This window comes from Manis javanica, chromosome 13 (assembly GCF_040802235.1).
Source record: "Manis javanica isolate MJ-LG chromosome 13, MJ_LKY, whole genome shotgun sequence".
Taxonomy (NCBI): Eukaryota; Metazoa; Chordata; class Mammalia; order Pholidota; family Manidae; genus Manis; species Manis javanica.
Genome location: NC_133168.1, coordinates 74,201,026 through 74,224,123, shown reverse-complemented (window position 1 = coordinate 74,224,123; position 23,098 = coordinate 74,201,026). Strand labels below are relative to the sequence as shown.

At 43.9% G+C, this 23,098-nt stretch overlaps 2 protein-coding genes across 4 annotated transcripts in view; one reads left to right on the top strand and one right to left on the bottom strand.

Annotated features, from left to right (window-relative positions):
- Positions 1–10,977, top strand: part of PLG (plasminogen) — a 39,227-nt gene extending 28,250 nt beyond the window's left edge. Inside the window, exons 14-19 of the mRNA XM_017670050.3 lie at positions 1,833–1,953; positions 3,413–3,487; positions 4,013–4,153; positions 5,047–5,153; positions 9,821–9,966; positions 10,567–10,977. Of these exons, the coding sequence (XP_017525539.2) occupies positions 1,833–1,953; positions 3,413–3,487; positions 4,013–4,153; positions 5,047–5,153; positions 9,821–9,966; positions 10,567–10,728 (752 nt within the window). The 3' untranslated portion in view covers positions 10,729–10,977. The remainder of the gene's footprint in view (positions 1–1,832; positions 1,954–3,412; positions 3,488–4,012; positions 4,154–5,046; positions 5,154–9,820; positions 9,967–10,566) is intronic.
- A 596-nt stretch (positions 10,978–11,573) lies between these two features.
- SLC22A3 (solute carrier family 22 member 3) overlaps positions 11,574–23,098 on the bottom strand; it is an 86,566-nt gene continuing 75,041 nt past the window's right edge. The window contains exons 8-11 of one of the 3 annotated variants that reach the window (XM_037023867.2): positions 19,976–20,084; positions 19,126–19,238; positions 16,367–16,466; positions 11,574–13,125 (exon numbers count right to left, since the gene is read on the bottom strand). In XM_037023867.2, the coding sequence (XP_036879762.1) occupies positions 13,065–13,125; positions 16,367–16,466; positions 19,126–19,238; positions 19,976–20,084 (383 nt within the window). In that variant the 3' untranslated portion in view covers positions 11,574–13,064. The remainder of the gene's footprint in view (positions 13,126–16,366; positions 16,467–19,125; positions 19,239–19,975; positions 20,085–23,098) is intronic. The other 2 variants (XM_037023871.2, XM_037023877.2) reach the window with 2 other exon arrangements.

The window sequence follows — 23,098 nt, the reverse complement described above, 5'->3', positions numbered from 1 at the left end:
CACAGTTGGCTTGTGTGCTGTATCTGCCATGTGGGGGGCCTAGAGCTCATGGGGAGAAGCTGGGGCTGCAAAGCCACTGGACCAGCATCTGGAGATGGTTGTGGGGAGTCCAGGGTCTGCCCTTGGGCCACTTCTGGGAAGAGCAGTAGGAGAGAGGTGAGGGAGGTAGGAAGGGTCTACTTGGCCGTTGTTACTGTGCTGTCTGGATTTAGGGGAAGTTTATAGTGGACTCTTTCTGAAGTGGGTGTGTTCTGTTCTGCAGCAGCTCTTGGGGCCTGTTCACCTCAAAGTCCCTGAATGGGGTGAGTGCCTCCCCTTCAGCTGGTCACTCCCTATCCTCAGCTCTGTCCCTTCTGGTTCACCTGCTGCCAGGCTGCCTGCTTGGCAGGATTGCCTTTAAGCTGTCATATCAGCCTGACATTCCTGCTGTGGCTGCACAGCCATGCCTGCGATTTGTGCACCTCTGACTCCCCCCTGAGGGGAAGGATAGTGACTCCCAGGGCCACCCTTGGCCTCGGTCAGATACCCAAGCCTTCCCAAGCATGAGCCAGGCCTGGGTATCACCCCTCTGCAGGTAACAGGTCTCAAGGGCAGACCAAGTGGAATGATTGGAACCTTCTCACCAGCTCAGGGTTAACCTCACATCCCCACATCACAGTGAACTTGGGGGAACCTCATCATCTACTGGGAAAATCCTCTTTCTATCCCTTCTTCTTTCTGCAATCTCTAAGAACTTTATTCTTTCACATCCTGGACTTGGGTGAGGGTACCAGAATTATAGAAGACGCTATTTCCTTTGAAATGTACATGGGGAGGTGGGTCTTAGTCCTCCGCTGGGCATCTCTTGGGCCTCAGCTGAACCTGCCAATTGAATATGTTCTGACTTACCCACTCCTTACAATGTAAAGATTAAAACAGGGATCTTAGCTGTTTTCTTATTTTTAGTGCTTAGAATAATGCATGGCATATACTAAGCACTACATATATTTGAATACATATTTGCTAAATGAATAAATAAATTAAATCATCAATCACAGTTCCTCCAGTACCCCAAGTCACAAGCTTGCAAGGGTGGCTAAGGAATTTTTGATGTGCTTGTGTGGTTTAATCTAATTTTATTTGGATTTTTCAGAATGAGAAATTTCTTTGGGGTATGACTTTGTCTATGTAGGTTTTTGCATTTTTTTCTTTTTTTCCTTAAAGATCGTATTTCTCATTCCCTGAGATTTTGAATTCTCTATATTTAAGCAGAAAATTTCCTAATAATCATTTGCCTTAATTTCCAAACTTGACATTGTTTCTAACACACAAGGAAAACTCGTCTTTAAAATAAAAATGTACCACTGATGAACTTTTTAGGCTATACATAAACTCTGTTAAGCACCTCACCTGAAAAATTTGTGTAAATACAGGGTATTATTAAAACAAATAGCACTGTATGAATTGTACATGATTAAAAGCGTTAAGTACAACAAACTGAACTTAACTATAAGAACTATATTCTCTGATTATAAGAATCAGAACTATATTTAGCCCAATATTCTGTTTCTCAGTTTCATGAAAGGATTATATAGATTTTTTCTTTATTAACTTCAAAAATTGAAGGATGCCCACCTAAACATAATTTTTTATTTGTGTGTTGTCTATTACTACTATCGAAACTTGGGAAAAATATTCCAAAGGAAGCTTATAATCTTAGTATTTAGTTTGGGCTTTGAGAAGTCAAAAATTCAGTGCTTTGGCCATGAGCCATTAATTTCTCTTGAGTTATATGACGGAACTGCTATTTCCACTTCTCCAAATGTGACTCTTTTTCCCACTTTGTGCCACAGCATCCTCTTCATTTGATTGTGGAAAGCCCCAGGTGGAGCCGAAGAAATGTCCTGGAAGGGTTGTAGGTGGGTGTGTGGCCCACCCGCATTCCTGGCCCTGGCAGATCAGTCTTAGAACAAGGTAACAGCTTTTCTAGAAACTATTCATTCCATCCTTCTGTGTAAGCCCTGCAAAACCTTTCTGCATTCACACAGAATCCACAAAGCTCTGGTGTTAGTACCCACCTCTGTATTCTCCTAAGCAGGAAGAAAAATCATAAAGATTACAAGATTATATTTTTTTCTAGATTCTCTACTTTGAAAATAGCCAGATTTGGAGTCTTTTGTTTGCTTTGGACAGCTTTCATCAAAACGGGTAGCTGCAGCAATTTATACTAAGTGACGGTATTTCTGGAAAAGCATTGAAAATACCTATGTAAGCTGGAGGATTATGTGGGTATCCATGGTCTCTTTGTAAAATGAAGAGAAAGATACGTTTAGAAACATGACTTCTGGGGGGAGTCAAGGACAAAATGATCTATAGTCTTTCACAGATAAAGATTCTATTTTTTACACTTTGGTGAATCATTAAACTTAATCAAAGGGTGCCCCCCTGTTCACATACTCATCTTCTTCAGTGTAGGGTAGCTCATGATCACCGTAACCTGAGGTCTGATGCATTTGGGTTATTGTGTCAGCAGTATGGGCCTTCCTAAGTTCGGCTTCCTGGGGTCTCATAATGCCTGTGAGTGACAGGCTCCTCCACCCGCCCACGCTGCTTCCCTGTCTCACTTTGAGAGCCGCACATGCCCTCAACAGTCGCTCTCAGTTGCTTTCCTTCCATGTGCTGGTGAGATGCTATCCAGTGAGCTTGATTCCAGTGCATTCCATTCTGGCATGGGGTTGACTTTTCTGTCCTTTGCCTTATCATTTAGTATCTACTTGCTATGCAGAGCTTCACCTCTCACGTATTTCAAACTCCTTCTTTCCCAAACTGCTCTTGGGCCTATTGCCTGACTATGGATGTGTCTCCTACCACACATGTGCTCTTCGTGCTCTTTCCATCACGATGGGCTTTGGAGGGGTTCACACCATGTTATGAGCCATCTCATGCCAAGAAGTCCTATAAATTATAATAAGCGTATTAGGAGACATCCCCCCAAAGGGCATTTTCCCAGGTAAAATTAGCAGACTCCCATGAGGCATGGGAATTCAGGACCACATTTGGCTCCTGAAGAATGACTCGTCAGGTCTTGCATGGATCTCGCCAAAAAGAAACAAAATGGTGTCAAGGGGATGGTCTGTGGCTGGTCATTTTTGTTGGAGTCCAGGGCCAACAGGTCAAAGCCATGGATGTGGGCTCCATGTTGGAGTCACATGGCCTTGTTTTACTGTGGACAGGCTGGGCTTGAACCTCTCCCAGCATCTAAAGAGTGGTGTGGATAGAACCTTCTGGAAAATCGGCTACTGAAGCACAACTCAAAGTGTCTTTTCTTTTGGGAATATCAACATTACCAAAGTTGAACAAACACTTCTTTCTGGTTTTCTGTAGAAATAAATCATCAGATTTGAACTAAAATCCTGGCATGTTTTCCTTCTAGATTTGGAAAGCACTTCTGTGGAGGCACGTTAATATCCCCGGAGTGGGTCTTGACTGCTGCCCACTGCTTGGAGAGGTATGTTTAGGGGACACAGATATGAGGACTTGTCTTAAGGATTTCCTCCTTCCCTCTCCTCCTTCTTTTCCTTTTTCCTTTTCTCTCTTTTCCCTCCTTCCTTCTATGGCAGCAACACCAGGCACCAGGGAGTGGGTATGAGGGCCGCTGGATAAGAGAGGACAGTGTTTCTAGAGAGAAATGAAGAGGAAGGACCCATTTCCAGTGGGTCTGCAGGCCTGGATAAATGGCAGGACAGAGCCACCCACTGTGACAGGCACTGGGTCCCTGACTCCCCGACCTGGGCATTTGTCCGTGTGCCAGCTTCAGGGCTGGTTTCAGTCTTCCTCTGTGGTCAGACCAAAAGCAGCCTGGGAACATCCCTTAATGGCCAGGTTCAGGCAAATCATGAACTTTCTTTCTTGCCACTCAGAGGTCACTGACTGTGGGCACCACGTGGGGAGAGGACGCAGCATTGACGGCGCTGAAGGGCTCCTGATGGGGAGGCTGGCCCTGTTTTGCTCATGACATCACTGTCTTCTGTAGGTCCTCAAGGCCCACATCGTACAAGGTCATCCTGGGCGCACACCAAGAAGAGATACAGAATGCGGATGTTCAGGAACTAGACGTGTCCAGGCTGTTCTTGGAACCCACACGAGCAGATATCGCCTTGCTCCGGCTACAGAGGTAGGAGGCACCTGTGGCTTTTACCCTGAGAGGAGTGGAAACATCTGTCTACACCTGGGTTTTATTAGTTGTAAGAACTGTGCTGGCGAGGCACCACTAGGACATGAAAGACACAAGGGCTTTGGGGAAGAGCATTGAACTTCACGTGAGAAACCTGGCTCAGCCCCATTCTGCACACACGAGCTGTGCTCTTGGAAAGGACACCAGGATTCAGTTTCCATCTGGGGAAACAGTGAATTGAAACATGAAGTACATGGGTAGCCCTAAAACTCTCTCAGTGTCAACAGTCAGCTAATATGCATTCAAAGCCAGAGAATTATTCAGCCTTCCAGACTGACAGTCTTCTTCTCAACATAATGACCTTTGGGGGAACCAAATGAGATGGTGAATTTCAAAGCACTTAAAAAAACCGCTGTGTGAACACACACACACAATTCACAGTATACAAATGCAAATGCTTCTTTTATCTTTGGTTTTAGTTTTCCTGTTGAAATGGCGTTTTATTAAGCCTGACAAAATGATACTTTGCTTGTACCACTTAAAGTTAACGATATTTGGAAACAGACCTCAGTGGAGACAACTAAATAGTCATAAATGTTTAGAATAGGCCAAGACCGTTACCAAGGCCCACAGAGCACTTCAGCCATGTCCGATGGATCCCAAAGACAGCGAGGCAGTGCTGACAGTGATAAGGATGGGCCAGGCCAGCACAAGAAGAGAGGTTGTTTTCTGAATCCCACAGAGTCAGTTAAGCAAGAAAATAGCAGCTCAGAGGGTTCTGGGACCTCAGAGCAGATGGCATCGAAGGGCGCCCACACTGTACCTGACCACAGATGGGTGGGACAAGTCCACTAGGAGGGCAGTCAGCTCTTATTTTAATACGTTCCTTTCAGCCCTGCCACCATCACTGACAAGGTGATCCCAGCTTGTCTGCCATCCCCAAACTATGTGGTCGCTGACCGGACAGAATGCTACATCACTGGCTGGGGAGAAACTCAAGGTGAGAGACATTCTGTGACTTATTTAATGAGTTGGTCTTGACCTCCAGCCTACGGGAGAAAATGAGCATTTGTACAGATTCCCACCAGTGAATGAGGTCCCCTCCTTCTGGCCTTTGTCTGGGCCCCAGCCTTTGCCCCCCTGATCAGTCACGGAGGGACATGGGTGAGAGGGGAGGTACTGTTCCTTCAAGTCCCTTAGCCCAAAATACAGTGTTAATATTGGGTCCCCAGGTAAGTAGAATTTTGACAGAAGCCTACAAATTAGAGGTGCTGGATTATTTTTCAGGTGAAGTTAGCTATACTGAGTTCCCAAACATGGTGTAAAACAACGACAAAAACTATAGTTAAACTAATGTTCCCTAATACCCACATGTCTGCTGTGGGTGTAGGTGAGAGAGGACGCATTCACACAGGATCCTGCATCCGCACCTGTACTGCCTTGAGGGGCCCCATCTTCTCTCTGTGGTATGCCCGACAACTCTTATATCCCTCTGGCTTGAGCCAAGAAGCACCATAATGAAGTCTTTGGTTTCTGCCTCCCTGTCTTGGGAGAGGTGGAGAGAGCATTGGAGTGGGAGTCAGGAGCCCGGGAAGGTTTTGATTCTGCCACTGGCTGAGCAAACTGGCCTTACCTCTTTTTACCCCGTGGCATCTAAACCCTTCTGCATAAAATCGATGTTTTTTTACATGCCAGCCTTTGTGTAAGCTTTCATTTCAAGAAAGGTTTTCTGGTATAAAAAGAGGTTTAAAACTATTGGTATAGATCATTTCAAACTTGTTTTCCTTCTTTCTGCACTTTTCCTATGATTTTTCAAACCTTATCTCCTGGGTTTCCCACACTCCCCCTTTCTGCTCTGAGAAGCAGAGGGAACTCAGCAAATGAGGTGTCACCATAGATGTCCCAGGCTGTTCCAGTGTGTTGCACATTAAAAAAAATTTAAACACCACAAACCCCTATGAGCTTAATATTTTGGTCCCATTTTGCACATGAGGGCTCTAAGGCGCTAAGCAGGTGCAGCACAGCCCCTCAGGAACTGCATGTGTTGTGGGTGTTCGAGAAGGCAGACGGCCCTGAGCTGGAACCCCGACTCCCACATACCAGCTGCAGGAACTTAGAAAAGTCACAGACTCTTTTTGAACCTGTTTCCTCAGCTGGAAAGTGGGCTGCAGGCCGTTGTGGGGGAAACCATTAGAAAGTGTATGCAAAGGCCCGAGCACAGCCAGGTCTTGTTAATGACCGGGGGCACACTTGTTCCCAGTGAGTTTCTTTTGCAAGTGGCAGAAAATTCAGTGTAAGTTGGATTCAAAGCAAAAAAAATGAAATCCTTTGGGAACTGCAAAGTCTACTAGCTCCCATGTTGTCCCTGGGACCAGGCCCTCTCCCGCTGCGCAGTGGGCACCATTCGTGTGCACAAAGGCGCATCCCTGGCAGTTCAGATGCCACAGCGGCAGTGGCTCTGCTGGAAGGAATAAGGCAGGCTGCTTCCCCCAGACCCAGCAATAGCCTACCTGGTCCTGATTGGTCTGATGGGGTCATATGCCCACCCTGAGATGATCACTGACTGGCTCAGCCCTGCATCACCTGCACCCGAGAATGCCACGCCCACCCAGAAGGGGCCCAGGGTAGAGCCCTCTGCAGGATTATGGGATGGAGGGTGAAAACTTGCTAAGCAGCCAGAAAACCGACAGATGTCTTCTATATCTGACTGATTAAATCATATGGATCTGGGTGTAAATTCTGGCTCTACCATCTTCCATGGGACATTAGGAAGTTATTTAATCTCTCTAAACCTCAGTTTTCTCATGTGTGCTACCCTATCAAGTCCTTGTGAGGATTAAGACGCTGTGTATGAAGTGCTCAGTGCTTTGGCGGTGGTATTTTAACACCTCCTATGCTCATTATATGACCACAACTGTCACCACCATCACCATTATCATCACCACCAGCACCACCAGCACCACCACTATCACTATTATCACTGTCTTGCCAATGGGTTTCAGCCCCAGACAAGTTCATTATGGACTCAGTGAGACTGAGGAATGACAATGGAACGTTCTTGGAGTAAAAGAATTTATTACCTGGCTTGTTCTCCTGGCGATGGGTGAAGCACTAGAATCATGCCTGCATCCCACAGTCCGCAGGTCTGTAATCCTCCTCGTCTCTGCCTCCCGCAACAGTCCTGGGCAGAGCTCTTTATACAGTGACTAGTCAATAATAGCTTATTGCCTACAGGTGTGGGAACATTAGCCTAGCTGGAGGCCAGTTACATCATCAAGTAGGTTAGGGTCAGGTGGGCATCCTGGCCATAGGCACTTCCATTTTCCCCACAATCATCAACACCCAACCCTCTCTGTCATCACCGTCATGATCAATAAAGGTCATATAGCCTCTGCTAGCCGAGTCCTGATGGGACCCAGGCCTGTCTGACCCCAAGCCCATTCTGTTTCTTCTGTCTCACCTACCACCCACACTTTTCTAACTACTGTCCTGCACAGAGCTCCCCCATCTCCGGCCTCACCCACATGTCTCCTGAGAGGATGATTCTCAGTATATTCATTGGACCAGGCAGAACCACAAAACATGAGTCAAGCCTGTTGACCCGTTTTCTCTGTGTCAACAACATCAGACCAGTGTCCTCAGCCTCTTGGTGTGAGGTCAGAACCTCCAGACATTCCCTGGAGCCTGACTGTGATATTCCAAAGCCAGGTAAGTGTGAGGCCAGGGGCTCATTCAGTTCAACCCCTCTTCAGCAGTCACTGGGTGCTTTCAGAGGTCCTGCTTCCTCCCCGCGCCCCTGCACCCACCTGGGCTTGGCCTCAGTCACCCCTCAGCCTCCGAGCCCTCAGAATTGCCATCTCTACCTTGGCCACAGGATGGCAGCACGTGCACACAGACCACATCAAGGAGCTGTGGCTTTTGTCACTAGCGTCAGGATGTTTGTCTTCTCAGAAAGCAGATGCAAGAGCAGAACACTTGAATAATTGCCAGCAACATATTTTGAGACACCCTCCACACCCCTACTCAATTCAAGTAATGCACCCTCACCCCTCAAACTCAAGGCTTCCCTGCTCAGGCCCTGCTTCCAGAGTGGCTCTGCCAGCCAGGGTGGGGACAAACCTCTGCACAGCGAGGGTTAAGTTTTCCAAACTCTAATTATCTAAGTGTATTCAAAGTCTTTGGAGAAGAAACAGTACCTCATCTCTTGGCTGCTAGCAAAGCAAAGATTTTTGAAAACTCTAGTAAAAAGCTGGCCCTGCAAAATTGGAAAACTGGATTATTTGTGAAATCACCAAGATATACCCGGGTGTGTCCATCTGGAAAAACAGCATTTCCTCTGGTGATTTTACAAGTGTTCTATTTTAATTTGCCAAAATAAAAAAAAGGAGTTTTTCACAAAAGAAGAAATATGAGTCAAACAAGCACATGGGAGAAGGTTTACTTTCCCTAATTGGAAAAGAAATCTAAATTAGGAAATGAACTAGGACAATTTCTACCTATTATTAGAAAATAGCTCATATATATAAACAAATAATTTTAAAATATTAAATACTCAAAAAGGATGTGGTGAAGTGATTTTTTTTCTAGTGACATTTTATATTGTCCTATACTTGTAGAAAATAATTTGGTAATTTATGGGGAGCCATAAATAAGTCTATATAATTTCTGGGAACTTAGACTTAAGAAAACAGTAAGGAACAGAAATGACTGTATGAATAAAGATGTGGAACATCAGAAGCAACTGTAGGAGCCAACGAGCGTGGTAGTGCAGAATTTGGGCAAGGATGTCACAGACAGGTTCAAATCCCAGCTCCGCCACCTAATTGCTGGGTGATCTTGGGCAAACTGCACATCCTCTCTAAGCCTCAGTTTCTTTAACTGTACAACAAGAATGACAAAAGTACCTATTTCATAGGCTGATTAAATTGGGGATTAAATGAAATGCACCAGAGACTGAACTCGTGTCTATAAAGGTTAATTCTCAGGAAATGATACCTATTCTTTTTTTAACATTGTGGAAAAATATAGATGACATAGAATTTACTATTTTCACTATTTTGAAGAGTACAATTCAGCAGCATTTCGTACATTTCAAATGTTGTGCAACTTTCACTACTGTCCCCAGAACACTTCCCCCAACCCAAAAGAAAATCCCATACCCTTTAAGCGGTTACTCCCCATTAAAATATTACTTGTGAAGTTGTAGCATTATTTTTAAAAAAGTCCTTATAATGTAATATTGTGAGATTTTTTTTTCAAATTGTGCAATATGATGTAAGTAGTAAAAGAAACATACATAAAAGCCTGAAAGACAATACACAAAAACAGTAGCAGCTGTATTTCTCAATCTCACTTTACATATTAAAAAATTTTTCTTTATGGTTTAAGAAAAAGGAAAAAAAAAACAAAAACAACCCAAGTCCAAAAACACCATAAAGAAGCCCAGATTATTAAGTTTAGGTTTTGGGAATGTGAAATCTTATATAATGTTTATACTTTCAAGGATCAAAAGAAAGAAGAGTGCTAGTGTCTTAGGAACTGACACTCTCTGTTATCCAACCTCATGGACAAGCGAGAGATCTATCATTATTGCTCTGTTGTTCTGGAAGCTTCCTTGTGAACACATTTTGTATGCAATAACCATTTCTCGGATTTTCTTGAACACAGGCACCTTTGGTGCTGGTCTCCTGAAGGAAGCCCAGCTGCCTGTGATTGAGAATAAAGTGTGCAATCGCTATGAGTACCTGAATGGAAAAGTGAAGTCCACGGAGCTTTGCGCTGGACATTTGGCCGGAGGCACTGATAGTTGCCAGGTAAGCAGAGACTAAAGAGGTCTAAGTTAAATTGTGCTGGCCTGTCTTTGCCCCTTAGACATTTCAGCTCCAAAGCAGCAAATTCAAGAAGGTTTTGTCAACCGAAGACCAACCATTTAGGTCTGTCCATGAATGCCGCTTCTGATCATCAAGGGAGTTCTTGGATCCTGAGCTCCAGATGGGTTGTATGGAGCCACAGCCTGCATACCTTCTGGGAATGTGCTGGGGGGATGGGACTTGGGTCGTAGCTTTTCCAGTCAGGAGAAAAAGGAAGGTTTAGGAGACAGGCCAGCTGTACCTACTCTACAGTTGTTCTGGGGTTATCCTGCCTAAGAGAAACCCCAAGGCAGGAAAGGATGAATACAATAGTTCCAAGGGAATTTTTCCCCAGGAAACACTAAACTTTGTTCTGTTGACTATACTTTCCTAAGTACTGAAGCATGGCAGATGTTCAAATAATATGTTAATAAGTTCCTCTCTGATTGGAAACGAATGTTTGAATACTGGGAAAACTTGCTTTTGCATAATAGAAGGATGACCTCCCGTAACACCAGAATGGTTGTTTGACCCTCACATGCCTTCTCCCCTCCCTCTGTACAGGGTGACAGTGGAGGGCCTCTGGTTTGCTTTGAGAAGGACAAGTACGTTTTACAAGGAGTCACTTCTTGGGGTCTTGGTTGTGCACGCCCCAATAAGCCTGGTGTCTATGTTCGTGTCTCAAGGTTTGTGACTTGGATTGAAGGAATAATGAGAAATAATTAACTGGATGAGAGACAAAATGAAGCATCAACGTATCTAAAAGCTGGAACAGGAGTAGGGAATTTAGCATGCTCAGGAATAATTGACAATAATCAAACTAAGACACTGTACTTAGCTACCATCTACGGCCAAGCTGCAACATTTTTTAGTATTATTATGGATAAACTTTTTGCCCATGGACTGCTGCATCCTGTAATAATAAGGTACTACAGCTGTGACAGTTCTTGGAAATAAACTCTGTACTTCAATTGTTTTGATCTTTATTGTTCTCATGTTCTTTGTTCATGCTACCAATTTTAAACAGTGTAACTCTAACAGGCTTAAGTGATTCTGTACTTTCTCATGGAATAGTTTCATAAAGGATAAGAAGCCTGTAAGATCATAGAGAAGTCCTAGTAAGTCACCCATATATTTACTATATGTCAGCAAAAGATAGCTTGACATACATCTTTAATGTCTTTTTTTCTGGCGCTGACAAGAATGTTTGCAAAACTGCAGCATGTATGGGGAGTCATAAGAACTGGTTCTATTCTTGGGGATGAATTGGTACTGACAACTTGACTTTAGCCCAGCGCATGGAACAACGGGCAGAGAGTTGTACACCGTGAAGTGAACTGGGCAATTGAAGTACGAGGCAAGACCAGCTGAGAGTCAAAATGTTATCCTGGTTCGCCCTGGAGTCTAGGAATGGTGCCAACAGCCTGCAAAGGAACAACGACATATATTGAAGATAGAGCACCTAATTCCCATCACTAATTGGGTGCTCGGGGATGCAGTACACGCTGTCACATGGGAAGAGTGTTTTACAGTGGCACATGTTGAAAGGAAGATAAAGAATAAACATTGGATTTTTCTTGAGAATTTAAAATTTTTTATTGTTACTGCAACCAAATTATTAACTCAAAATACAATTCAGAGGTGAATAGTATCAAGGAGCAAGTCATCCTACAGCAAAGAGAAATGCAAAGAAAGCAAAAATGTGCATGAATAAAGGGTGAATGCAGTATTAAATCCTCAAAGAATGGTGTTTAGCTCATTGAAAAACAACACATTCATACTCATTTCTGATGTGCTTTAAGGATTAAAGGCTTACAATTAGCACACACATCATACATATTGTCACGTGTTCTTCCTCATTGGCAAGATTTCCCTTTGTTGCCCATTTTGATTGTTCACACAAAATAATTCATTAAAAAATTCTGCATAAGATACACACTGAATCTGAAAATATAACAAATATATACAGCAGAACATCAGAAAAAGATAGCATATTTGTATTTAAGCTGCACATTTCAAAGTCTCAGTAACAAAAAAGAAAGATCAAATCTCTTATTCATGTCTATAAAGTCACTTAATAAAGCTTCTGCCAATTCTTTTACACGTGGGTATAATCAACCTTTCTTTTAAGTTAAAATGAAAGTTTCTTTCCAAGACAAGTTAAAAGTGTCAAGATTGAATGCGAACTGTCCATAGTTTTCACTCTTGACCACAGGCATCATCATAGAACTGAACACACAAATATAAGATAAATACCCCTTTATGAATAAAATCTTAAGACTCACAAAATCATACTCCAGGGGTTTTGTTCGGTAAAGGATTGAATATATGACTAAGTATCCACTACAGGACCAAAACTATACCAGATCACCTCAGGACCAAACCTGAGTTTATAAATAATAGCGCCAAATCCTGAAATTATACAGCAGATTTGTTCTTATGCTTGGAACAAGCCTGAACATGTCTGCAAACCCAGATGCTATGTTGCTTATGGACTCAGGGTGAGAAGAGAAAACAAAGGCTCCATCCCATGGGGTCCAAGGTCCTTAGATGCAACCTCTTCATGAACAGGATTCCCAGGTCTCCATCCTTCTTGGAATTTTCAGAACACTTAGTTCAGAGCCTTAGTTCCTTGATCGTGTTTGATGAGCCATTTCTGTTCACTTTCCCCACATCCATGGTCTGCATATCCTACATTCTTGATGGAGCTGTCCTGAGGATTTGGTGGGGGCTTCTCTCACCCCTCTCTAACTGAATGGGTCAGAGGCACTGCTCCAACTTAAGAAAAAAACCTCAGGAGGAGCTTGCACACAACAGGCTCCTGGCTAAACCGCCCACCTATTATGTGTTCCCAGAAACTTCAATAGCATTATAAACTCTAATTCACCCAACATCATATAAAAATACTCTGGATAATTTGAGTGTCTTTGTACAGTATTAAAAAACACTTGGAACTGCACAGCATAATACAGGTGGAAAGGACACACACACGTCTCTGCAAGGCACGTTGGCTCCTTGAGGGCATCCGCTGAAGAGCTCCTTCCTTCAGTCTGCAGGGGGCCTCAAAGGTGAGCATTAGAAACTTGGGGTTTTCTTTTTCTGCCACATTTATAGGAAAATGCACTAGTTAAAAAAAGGAGAAAAGAGAAAGTCCTTATGCAAGATTTTACAGCTACTCAGAAGAAAGTTTTCTAGTCACTATTCAACATCAGCTGTTTTGATCAAATACATTCATGCATAACTACTCATAAAAACCCAACTCAAAGCTAACAAAAATAACTTGTCTCCAGGTTCACTTTTTAAACCTGCTTTCAGACCCTTAGGCAGGTATTAATTAGCATTACAGCCTATGAGTTCTTTATGAATTTCTACTGAATAAGAGATGGGAAATGAACTGCTCATGTGAGCAAAAGACAGCTGGAACAATATAATGATTCAGTGAGTTTTAGCAGGGAAATTGCTAACAAGTTTCAGTGATTTGGGGCTATGGAATTTTTTCCCAGAGTAAGTAATGATGGAATGCAATGAATGTGGTCATATTCTTACTAGATTTTTTATTTCAAGGTAGGGACTTGGCATAAATAATTAATTTACCCAACTTTTATGAAAAGTTGCAAAATGAAAAAATGAGAATTGGTGTAACTAGAATTTTCATTGGTATAGTTCTTCATGCTTACATACTGGCTGGGTATTAATTTTCCCTGTACACCATTTAGATGCCCTTCTGCATTCCAAAATTCTAATTTTAATGTGACTGAATTGGTAAAAGCATCCTGATCTCAAATGACCCCTTCTTTCTCCATTTTTTTTCTTGATGAGTTTGAAAATCTGACCCCTGACTGGTTTGGGAATCAAGAATGAGTGTATTACTCTCACTATTTAAACAAACAGCCATACATGGAGGAGAATCCGAAGCAAGAAGGCAGTTCCTCTTGCTAGAATGTTGGCATGGTGTGCGAGCATAAGTGGGGGCCGCCCCAGGATGCAAACGGAGCCTTAGAGCTCTTGAAGCTCCAGTGACACAGCTGCAGCCTGTGCCACCAGCAGTGAGCACTGACTTCCTTCTTACTTTCCACCCCACAATCCTGACTGGGATGCTCTCCTGGGCATCCAAGCCTGGCTACAGATCCTTTAGGGCACATCACCCAAGGGAAGTCACCCTTAGCATTCCGGTATCTTATTTTAAGATAATTCCATTTCCTTTCTCATCATGTTCACCTGTATCATTTAACTGTCTTGAATATTCTCTCTCCTGGTCTCCAGCAGGGCTACATGTGAGATGACAGGGCTGCACACCAGTCACTCTGCCCCGGCTCTACACCCTGACACAAACCAAGCAATCTTCTGTGATGACACAGTGAGAGAAATGTTTCTCCTTTCTGGACGAAGCAAAACCTTACCGTTGTATATCCCTCAAGAGGACTTCACACGATTTGCCTACCTTTTATACATTTCTTAACTTCATTTTGTTTTACAAAAATAATAGCACCTTAAAGAAAATCCTCCACCTCATTCCAAACTCCAGGAGGTAGCATTGTTCCAGGGTGAGACAGAGGTATAGCTTTGGGTGAGGAATAAGCCTCTGATGTGACTTCCAAACAAGCTTAAGAATCTAGGATACCTGATGGGGCAAACTTTACCTGTCTTCTGCTGGTCGGTCCTGTTAGAAGTCAGCTGCTGGGATATGAGCTGCTGGATTTATTTGGAATACACTGATAAGCCTTTCTTAGGAAAGTCCTGGGATGATTAATCAATCTTATTTTTCAAAATAGCATCACGAAACAGGGCAATAAAATCCAGTGAAATCACTGTCAGTTTTAAAGGTTTGGTAAAGTACCTGTTAGACACTTAGCAAGGGTTGCCTTCCTCGGGGGTGGGGGCAGTGAGGTGGAGGGACTATGAAAAGAGAAATTTCTAAACCTACCAGGGGGATACTCAGTATTTTTTTTTAATCACAATCATTAGGATACAGCATAAAATAATAAAACTACACAAACCAACCGAGTCACAGCTGTTCCCAGGACGACCCCAGTCCTAGCTGTAAAAGTTGTGAAATCTTTCTGAGCGTAGAGTTCCTAGTATCTAAGACAGTGAACATAAGAACTTCTATTGCATAAAACTGTTTTGAGTATTAAATGAAATTATGCATGTGAAGCCATTGATCTCACAGGTACTTAACAAATGTCAGCTTCTGGTTTCTTCCCAGTCAACCAGTGAACACAGAACTTTCATGAAGTTACTAATAGTTCAGTCTTGGAAATATTTTTGATACAGTAAAAAAAAATTAGACATTCACAACCTAAATTTCCAGGTGATTATTTAGAAGATTGATTTCTATTGTTAAAATTACCTGTTAAATTATTTTTTAACATTATACAAGTAATACAAGGTCATGTGTTTCAATTAAAAAATAAACCAAACAATACGAAAGTCTGTGGAGTATAAAAGTGATGCCCTTCCTTCCCCACCCTCTTCCCAAGCCATCTACCCCCGGAGGGTGTGTATTATCATTTTAGATCTTCTCCTGCACATCCTCATATTCATATTCTCTCTTCCTATCTTCATATTGTGAAAAATTTCAAGAAGAGAAAATTAGGAAGAATTTCTATAATGTGAATTTTTGTTGATACAACTCTGAATGTTTATTAACTTGCCCTGCCCAACATTTAGATGCTCTTCTCTAAAACTTAATCTCTCTCTTCTTCCCCTATGTCCTTCCTATCTGTCTGTCCATAACTATGTATCTATCTATGTATCTGTGTATGTATACATGTATGTATGTATGTATGTATGCATCTATCTCCCCACCTAGCTACAGAGAGGGATTGCTATTGGATTTATTTGTAAATAAATACTATAACACACTGTTCAGCAACTTTTCACTTTATAATCAATCTTGAAAATCTTCCCATGTCATTTCATATAGACAGATATTTGTTACTTTCATCTCTGTATACTAATACTAATTTCATGTTATGAATAATTATCATTTCATAATGAGTCTACTACTGATGCCAATTAAGTTGCTTCTATTTTATCAAATCATCAATTCCTTTCCTTTAGATTGCTTCTGAGTTTTAACACTTTACTTGAGAATGTTTCCCTACTCATAACCACATTTAAAAGATAATATATATCCTTTTATAGGTTTGGGTTTTTTTAACATTAGCCTTTTAAATCTACTTTGAATTCTTTGCTTAAGATGTGAGATGGGGATTTAATACAACTTTTTCATTGTGGGAACTCCATTTCCTCGAGGCTGGCCCTTCCCCTGTTGTTTGAAACGCTGCTTTTCCTTACCTATATATGTGTTTACTTATATAGCCATATTCATTATATTTTATTTATTTGTCTCATACAATACCTGCCCAGCTTCTCTACGTCATCCACTGTCTCCGGCAAGGCTATCCCCCTGGTTTCAGGCAAAAGCATCACGAGGGCACCGCAGACAGACGCCAGGATCCCTGCGGGTGGGGAAGGCATTACGGCTGGGGGGCCCTCCGCCCTCCGCGCGTCTGCCGCCTTCAGACGCCGCCACCTTTCGGGGACCCTGTGCAGCCCGGTCCCCCTCCTCTGGGCGGATGCCCACCATTCACTCATTTAACGATTTTTCGCTGAGCACTTACTAAGCCCCCACCCCTCAGAGGCGATCACCTCCTGCTTCCCAGGGGCGGTAGAAGCCCCCCCAGGACGCCCCGCAGCCCTTTCCCGCACTGGAGGCTCACTGCGTCCTCTCCCCCCGCCCCCCCGTCCCCCTCCCGCCTGTCGGGTAGAGCCTTGTCCCCACTTGTGCGCGTGGCCGTCCCTGGGCCCCTCACCGCGGTGCCCAGTCGCGTCTCTCCAGCTCCCCTGGGCCGCACGCAGGCCCTCGTGCCTAGGGAGCCCCCTCCCGGCCCCACCTTGCCCTCCATCACCCCCTCTGCTGGCCTTCGGAGCCTCCCCTTTCTTCTACACCTTTTCACATCCTGGCGGTTTGCTGGTAGAAGACCCAGGGGCCCCTGCCTCTCGGCCTCGCCGCCTGGCTTCGTGGCAGCAGAGGCCACTGCTCAGCACGCCCGCCTCCCCGCTTCCCGCCCGGGCCCCCCTCCAGCACCCCCCAGCCTCCTGACCCGCTCCTGTCCCTGTCTCCTGACCCGCTGCGCTGTGGCCCTCCGGGCTCTGTCCTGGGCCCTGTTCCTCCTCCTCACTCTGGTCTGCTTACTGGGGGGGTCTCGGCCGCTCCCACATTTCGGTGGTTATCCCCATTCGGACGGCTTCCAAACCTTTGTCACTGGGCCTCACTGCTCCTCTGGCTCAGCAACTCAGGCCTCCTAGCTTCTCACGACCCGACCTGGATTTCCTGAGGCAGCTCATGCCAGAAACGGCCAGACGGAATCGCTCTGCGTCCTCCGGCAGACCCGGCCTTCCAGGGCTCGCGGACCCAGGGCCGGGCTGCTCAAACTGCTCCTGCCAGGGCCTGGGGCGCCCCTCTCCCTGCCCGCTCTGGGCCTCACCCAGTCAGCCGTCCAGTCTGGCCAGTTTAACTTCTATTTCTTGGTCTGTCCACTCCTCAGCAGCCCCACTGCCAGACCCTGAAACCCCGCCACCATGTCCTCGTCCCTGATGACACACGCCCTTCTAGCCGTCTTACTGCTAGCAGTGTCTCCCTCCACTTCGTTTGCATATTTGCCGCGGGAGCCATATTTCTGAACTGCAAATCTAACCCTGCCAACCCCAGCTTGACACTCTTGGAAAGCTCCCCCTGCTGTTCGGATCAAGGGCAAATCCCTGGCAGGTTGGATCTGGCCCCAGGTGGTCCGGCCCCAGCCTGCCTCGCCAGCTGCATCCCCTTTCTGGCCCCACCTCCCCCACTGCAACCCCTCCTTCAGCTCCCGGATGCTGAGAGTCCCTTCCTCCTCCTGCTCTCGGCCCGCCCTCTCCGGGAGGACCAGCCCACACTTCTCCCAGGGATAACTGCTGCTCATCTGCAGATCTCAACCTGGGCATCCTTCCTCCTCCCTGATGTTCCCCCCTTGACTCAACCGGTCAGGTGTCCCGGGGATGTGTGACAGCACCCTTTACTTCCAGCCTTTACCAGGTTTCCTCCCCAGCCAGACATTGCAGTTAGGGCCTGCCCTGTGGTAGGAGCACCCAGCTTCTCCAGGACCCCTTGCAGGCCAGCAGCAGTTGTAATGACTGGGCTCCTAGTCCACTATGTCTTGGCTGAGAAATGGCTCTCTCTGCTTTTTCATGCTGGCCACAGAATCCACACAGAGCATGTGGATCAGATCCCATGAAATAATGTGAAATGATCTTTTTCAAAGTTCACTAGTGTTGAATGGCTAGAAGCCAGCTGTTAGGATTTTTAAATCACTCAGGATATATGCCCCCATGGACTCCACATTTTCACTGCGATTTAAATTGCTGAGCAATGAATGAAAAACATTCTCTGCCAGGATTAATGTGGAGGTGGAGGAAAGGTGAGTAAGAAGTGGGCCAGTCGGTGTTCTCTCTTGCTGAGGGGTGCAGAGGAGGGTGTGGGACCTGGGCAGCGCGGCTGGAACACCGTCGGACTGAATCACCCGAAGCCCTCCCTATGCTGTGGTCCTATCTATTAAGTCTGGAGTAGGAGGGGCAGGGTATGAACTTAAGTGCATCAGAGAAGATCTGGTACATATGCAAGGGGTTCTGTGTCCTCTGTTCTCCCAGCACAGCATACTTAGCGTCAAAGCAAATGAAGATATGTCAACAGATGTAGAACATTTAAAAATGCAATTCATTTTTAGTCTTTTAAAATTTTTTTTCAAAGTGAGGTCCAGTATATTTTTAAATATACTATAGGTCCAATTTGATTCCCCAATATCATAAAAGAATGTCATAGTATTCAATTTTAACTCAGAACCTAAACAAAGAAAGCTAAATTGAATACTGTTCATCACAACCCTTTAGTATAAAGTAAATTGAAATTGTTTAGGGTTTCAGTTTTCACTGTAATCAGATTGGCTACTTAAAAATGAAACAACTTGTCATAAAAAGATTAGATAGATATCATTAATATAAAATCTAATTTTCATTATAAAGTTCTATTAATGCAAAGAACGTAGATAAAAGTGTTTAAGAACAGTATATAAAACGAATTCTTACCGAAGATGATAAGAGGTAGTTCTAGCCAAACAGCTGCTAGCCGGAAGAGTAGAAATGGGGCTATGATCCCCCCAAAATCACACAAGCCTGAACAAAGCGAAACTCCAAAGTTTCTGTTTTAAATGAAAAATATTTAAGTAAATTCAGGATAAGTAAAATATGCAGATATAGAAGTAACAAGGAGAGAGTAACAATATTTTCCATTTCTATAGTTTTTAACTCTGAAAACAACTTGTGCCTCACTCTAAGCAGGCATATCCATTGGACACCAGGCCACACCTGAGTAAATACTGCGCCACATGTAGGAAAGTGAGGCGGTCTACAGTGTGGGTGAGGTCATTTTCCATCAGCAGCTCATTTCGTAGCCTGCCTGGTCTGTGGCACCTTGTTGTGACGGTAAGGTGTGCCCATGAACAGTCCCCCAGGAACGGAGGCCAATTTGCAGTGCACGCATGCTGTTTCATTTCATCCTCCACTGACCAGCTGTTCACAGCTCCCAGACGTGGAGTGTGGTTGAAATAGAGGCTGTAGCCTTAAACAGGGTGAGGCTGATAAAGACCCATTTAACCCACCTCTGAGCAAGTACGATAACCAGGTTTTCTGTTTCCAAGTCTCATGGCACTTCCCCAAACCATGGTTGTGTATAAAGATACTGATATGAGAAATACTTCTCTCAAAAAATGTTTCAATGCAGAAAGCGGCTATAACTCAAAGCATATCTTTGTTACTGACTGAATTCAGCTCAGGCTAATATATCATGAAGCTAAGGAAGCTATTTCATGGTTTTTAAGTCAAAACATTTGGCTGCAGAATTACTTAGGAGAAATCATGACATATATGTTAGAATTACCGTAATGTTGTTGGGTACAATTCTGAATTTACCAAATAAACAATTTCAAAGGCCATGGTAATCCCTAGTCTTCCCAGGGTAGCGACTGTGGTCCTCAACCATGGTATTCCTGCAGACACAGAAAGTTTGGAAGGGAAGAGTCAGGAGTCTGCTTTCAACAGAATTTCATACACCAACAAAAAGCATTTGCTTAGTATTCTCCCAGCCCTAAAGTCTTTGCTAATTTTAAGCACAAATGATAGATACTTTCTAATATTGCAGCCAAATTTCCACAGCAATAACCACCACCAAGATGATGGCTCATATTTAGTGAACTAGCTGCCTTTCTTATAAACATATAATTCAAGAACTGTTTGTAGAGCAGCTGCTACAATGAAAACCAGGTTCCAGGCATTGCCTTTCCTAGAAGGCCTGAACACCCTGGCCTTTTACATGGAAGGAGTCTTTGGTTAAGCCCTTGAAAACTGCCCACAGTCTGGACCCCTTTTGCCCCCTTTCTGCTCATACTCTGTAGTGATAACACACAGAAGAGCTGTTTCCAACCCAGCAGGAAAATCTGGACACGCAACTGACTTTGTTTCTAAAGAGTAGTAAGGCTTCAAGGACTGGATCTCGGAAAGGGCCACCTATGCCTGTGATGTCACTAGGGGGCATTCATTCATTGTCCTCATCCCCAATCTTCCTACTTCCCCCAAGAAGTGATCCAGAAGGAGCCAGATTCCAAAATGCTAGTTGGTTCACTCATGTAAAACTGAACAATTTCAGGGCTCCGGTTATATGAGGAAACTCTTCTGCATAGGAACTCGTGGGAAATGCCAAGTGCTCTCTATGAAATATGTTCTTCCTTTTGTGTTTTAAGGGAAGAAGGAGTAAACCATTTTTGCTCTCAAGTCAATAAATTTCTTAAGAAATCTGTTTCTTAATCAAGGATGTGCAATTTATGCCATCTTTTCTTAGTGAATTTGGTATGAGGACATATGCCTGCCTGACACAGAAGCATGTCTGTTCTCTGAAGCAAAGCTAAGGACGTCCAGCATGTGTCTGATTTCCGTCTTTGAAAACAAATCCTTACCCTTTTATACTTATTTAGGCTCACTCAGCACTAAGGGCTCTCATGTGTTCTCTCTAGAAAATATTTAACAAATTTAAAAAGCTAAAACTTACTAAACAAAATAATTGCCGAGGAAGGCAAGAAGAGAAAAAATAAAAAGGTTTAAGAATCCAGATCATCACAGGGAAGCTCCAATTGATTATATTTTGATGGCAAACTGGCCGAGGACATCCTGGTATTTTTCCCAGATGAGAGCCCCTGTCGCTGTCACGTTATCAGTTAGATCAGGGAGTGAGCAATCACCAGCACTGCGCTGATGCGCTAGGCTGCCATCTGCTCTGGCACAGGTCAGCTGTAAACACGTGTTTTATTTAGGCTTTACTTTTTCATTAAGGGAGGGGGACTAGGAAATGCATTCCACCACTGCCTTCACTGAGCAGGAGGTGCAGAGCCAGGTGCTGGGGAGTGGAAAGTGAGAGCCAGTGCCCAGATTCCCTGGGTCCGAGCCCAAGTGGGCCACCTCTCCCTGCTCCCAGCCTGCCCAGAAGAATACCACCTGCTGCTGTGAACATAACCTGATTGTCCAGGTTAGGGTCATAAGTTCTAGGTTTTTCCTACTGAGTTAAGACTGCTGCCCATGTGAGTCCCTGTGACAGCTGCAAGGACAGTTTAAGATCACAGCTGAGGCTAGGACTGTTTGCTGGGAAGAACCAAACAACAATGAGAAGCCAAATTAAAACAAACACACACACACACACACACACACACACACACACACATGAGAAACATATGTGGTTAGCACAGCGAATACAGATAAATACCTAGTGGAGTCAGTAAAACGTGCAGGAGACACTGTTAAGCTGATACCCTTGAGGAGACATGGTCTGTCCTACACACTGACTTGCATTTGAATATCTCTCAACTCATTCCAAGCAGTAGAGGCCAGTGTCTGACTACACCGGGGGATAGAGATTTTGTTAAAAAGGGTAGCAAGAAATCCCAAAGGCACTGCCCTGCCCATTAACTAAAGAGTGAAATGAAAATAATTTCGCTTGTGTAAATGATGTGTGAATATTATGTGTGCACACAAAAAACTTTTGGTTATCCCAGTAACATACTAAGTTTATCTTGGAATGGCAATAGATATCTTCTGGTAGCAATGATAAAAGAAACACATGACGATTTAAGAATGAGTCCTGAAGCTGGAACTCCCTCCCATGGGGTCCTGAGAGCAGAGAAGGAGGGTCTCTCTGAATGGAGATTTGGTCAAGCTACTAGAGACTATTGGGAATAATACTTTAATTTTTGAAGAAAGGATGCAGGATTTTAAATATAATTTCATGTCTCCTGGGAATGTACCACCTTCTCCGAGTCCTGAAATAAAATGCAGTGAACATTCCTAACAAAGATATGTAAATAAAGATAGGCGGACTTTTCATTTAAAGAGAAATGAAACTAAAAGACAACTTTTTCATGTCAGGAAGACTTATCAAAGTGGTAGGCTTGTAGCCCCTAAATAAACCCAAACAAGCCCAAATTAAAGATGGCAGATGGGTATGGATAATGAAAGCTCTTAATTATTCAGATTTTAATTAGTATTCAAAAATTTGGGTCAAAAGTACTGAGTCTTCAATGAGCATACAACCAGAACGACTTTCTTTTTCTAGAATTTCATTCTTCAGACCATAAAAATTCATGCTTAGTGGAGGAGAAGCCAGTTAAACTGTTCTCTATGAGGAAATTTTGGAGCTCACTCCTCTAGAAGACTAATCAGTATTCTGTGCAGGGGCTATCTTCCTGCTGATACTGTAGAGAGCTAGGGAGAGGAAAAGTCTTTCTAATGTTAATTCAACAGCCCCAGCAACCAAGTCCAAATGCTCCCTTAAGTGGAAGTAAGGGCTGTCTACCACAGTGAGGAGCCTCTGTTAATATTTGGGACTCAAATGGAGCATTAGGGATTTGAAGTTCCTCTTGCCAGTCAATCATGACCGAAGGGTGGCTATAAAAACAGCCAGATCTGCAGAATAAACAAATATAATGTGTCCAGAAAAAGAGCGATTAGTTTTCAATAC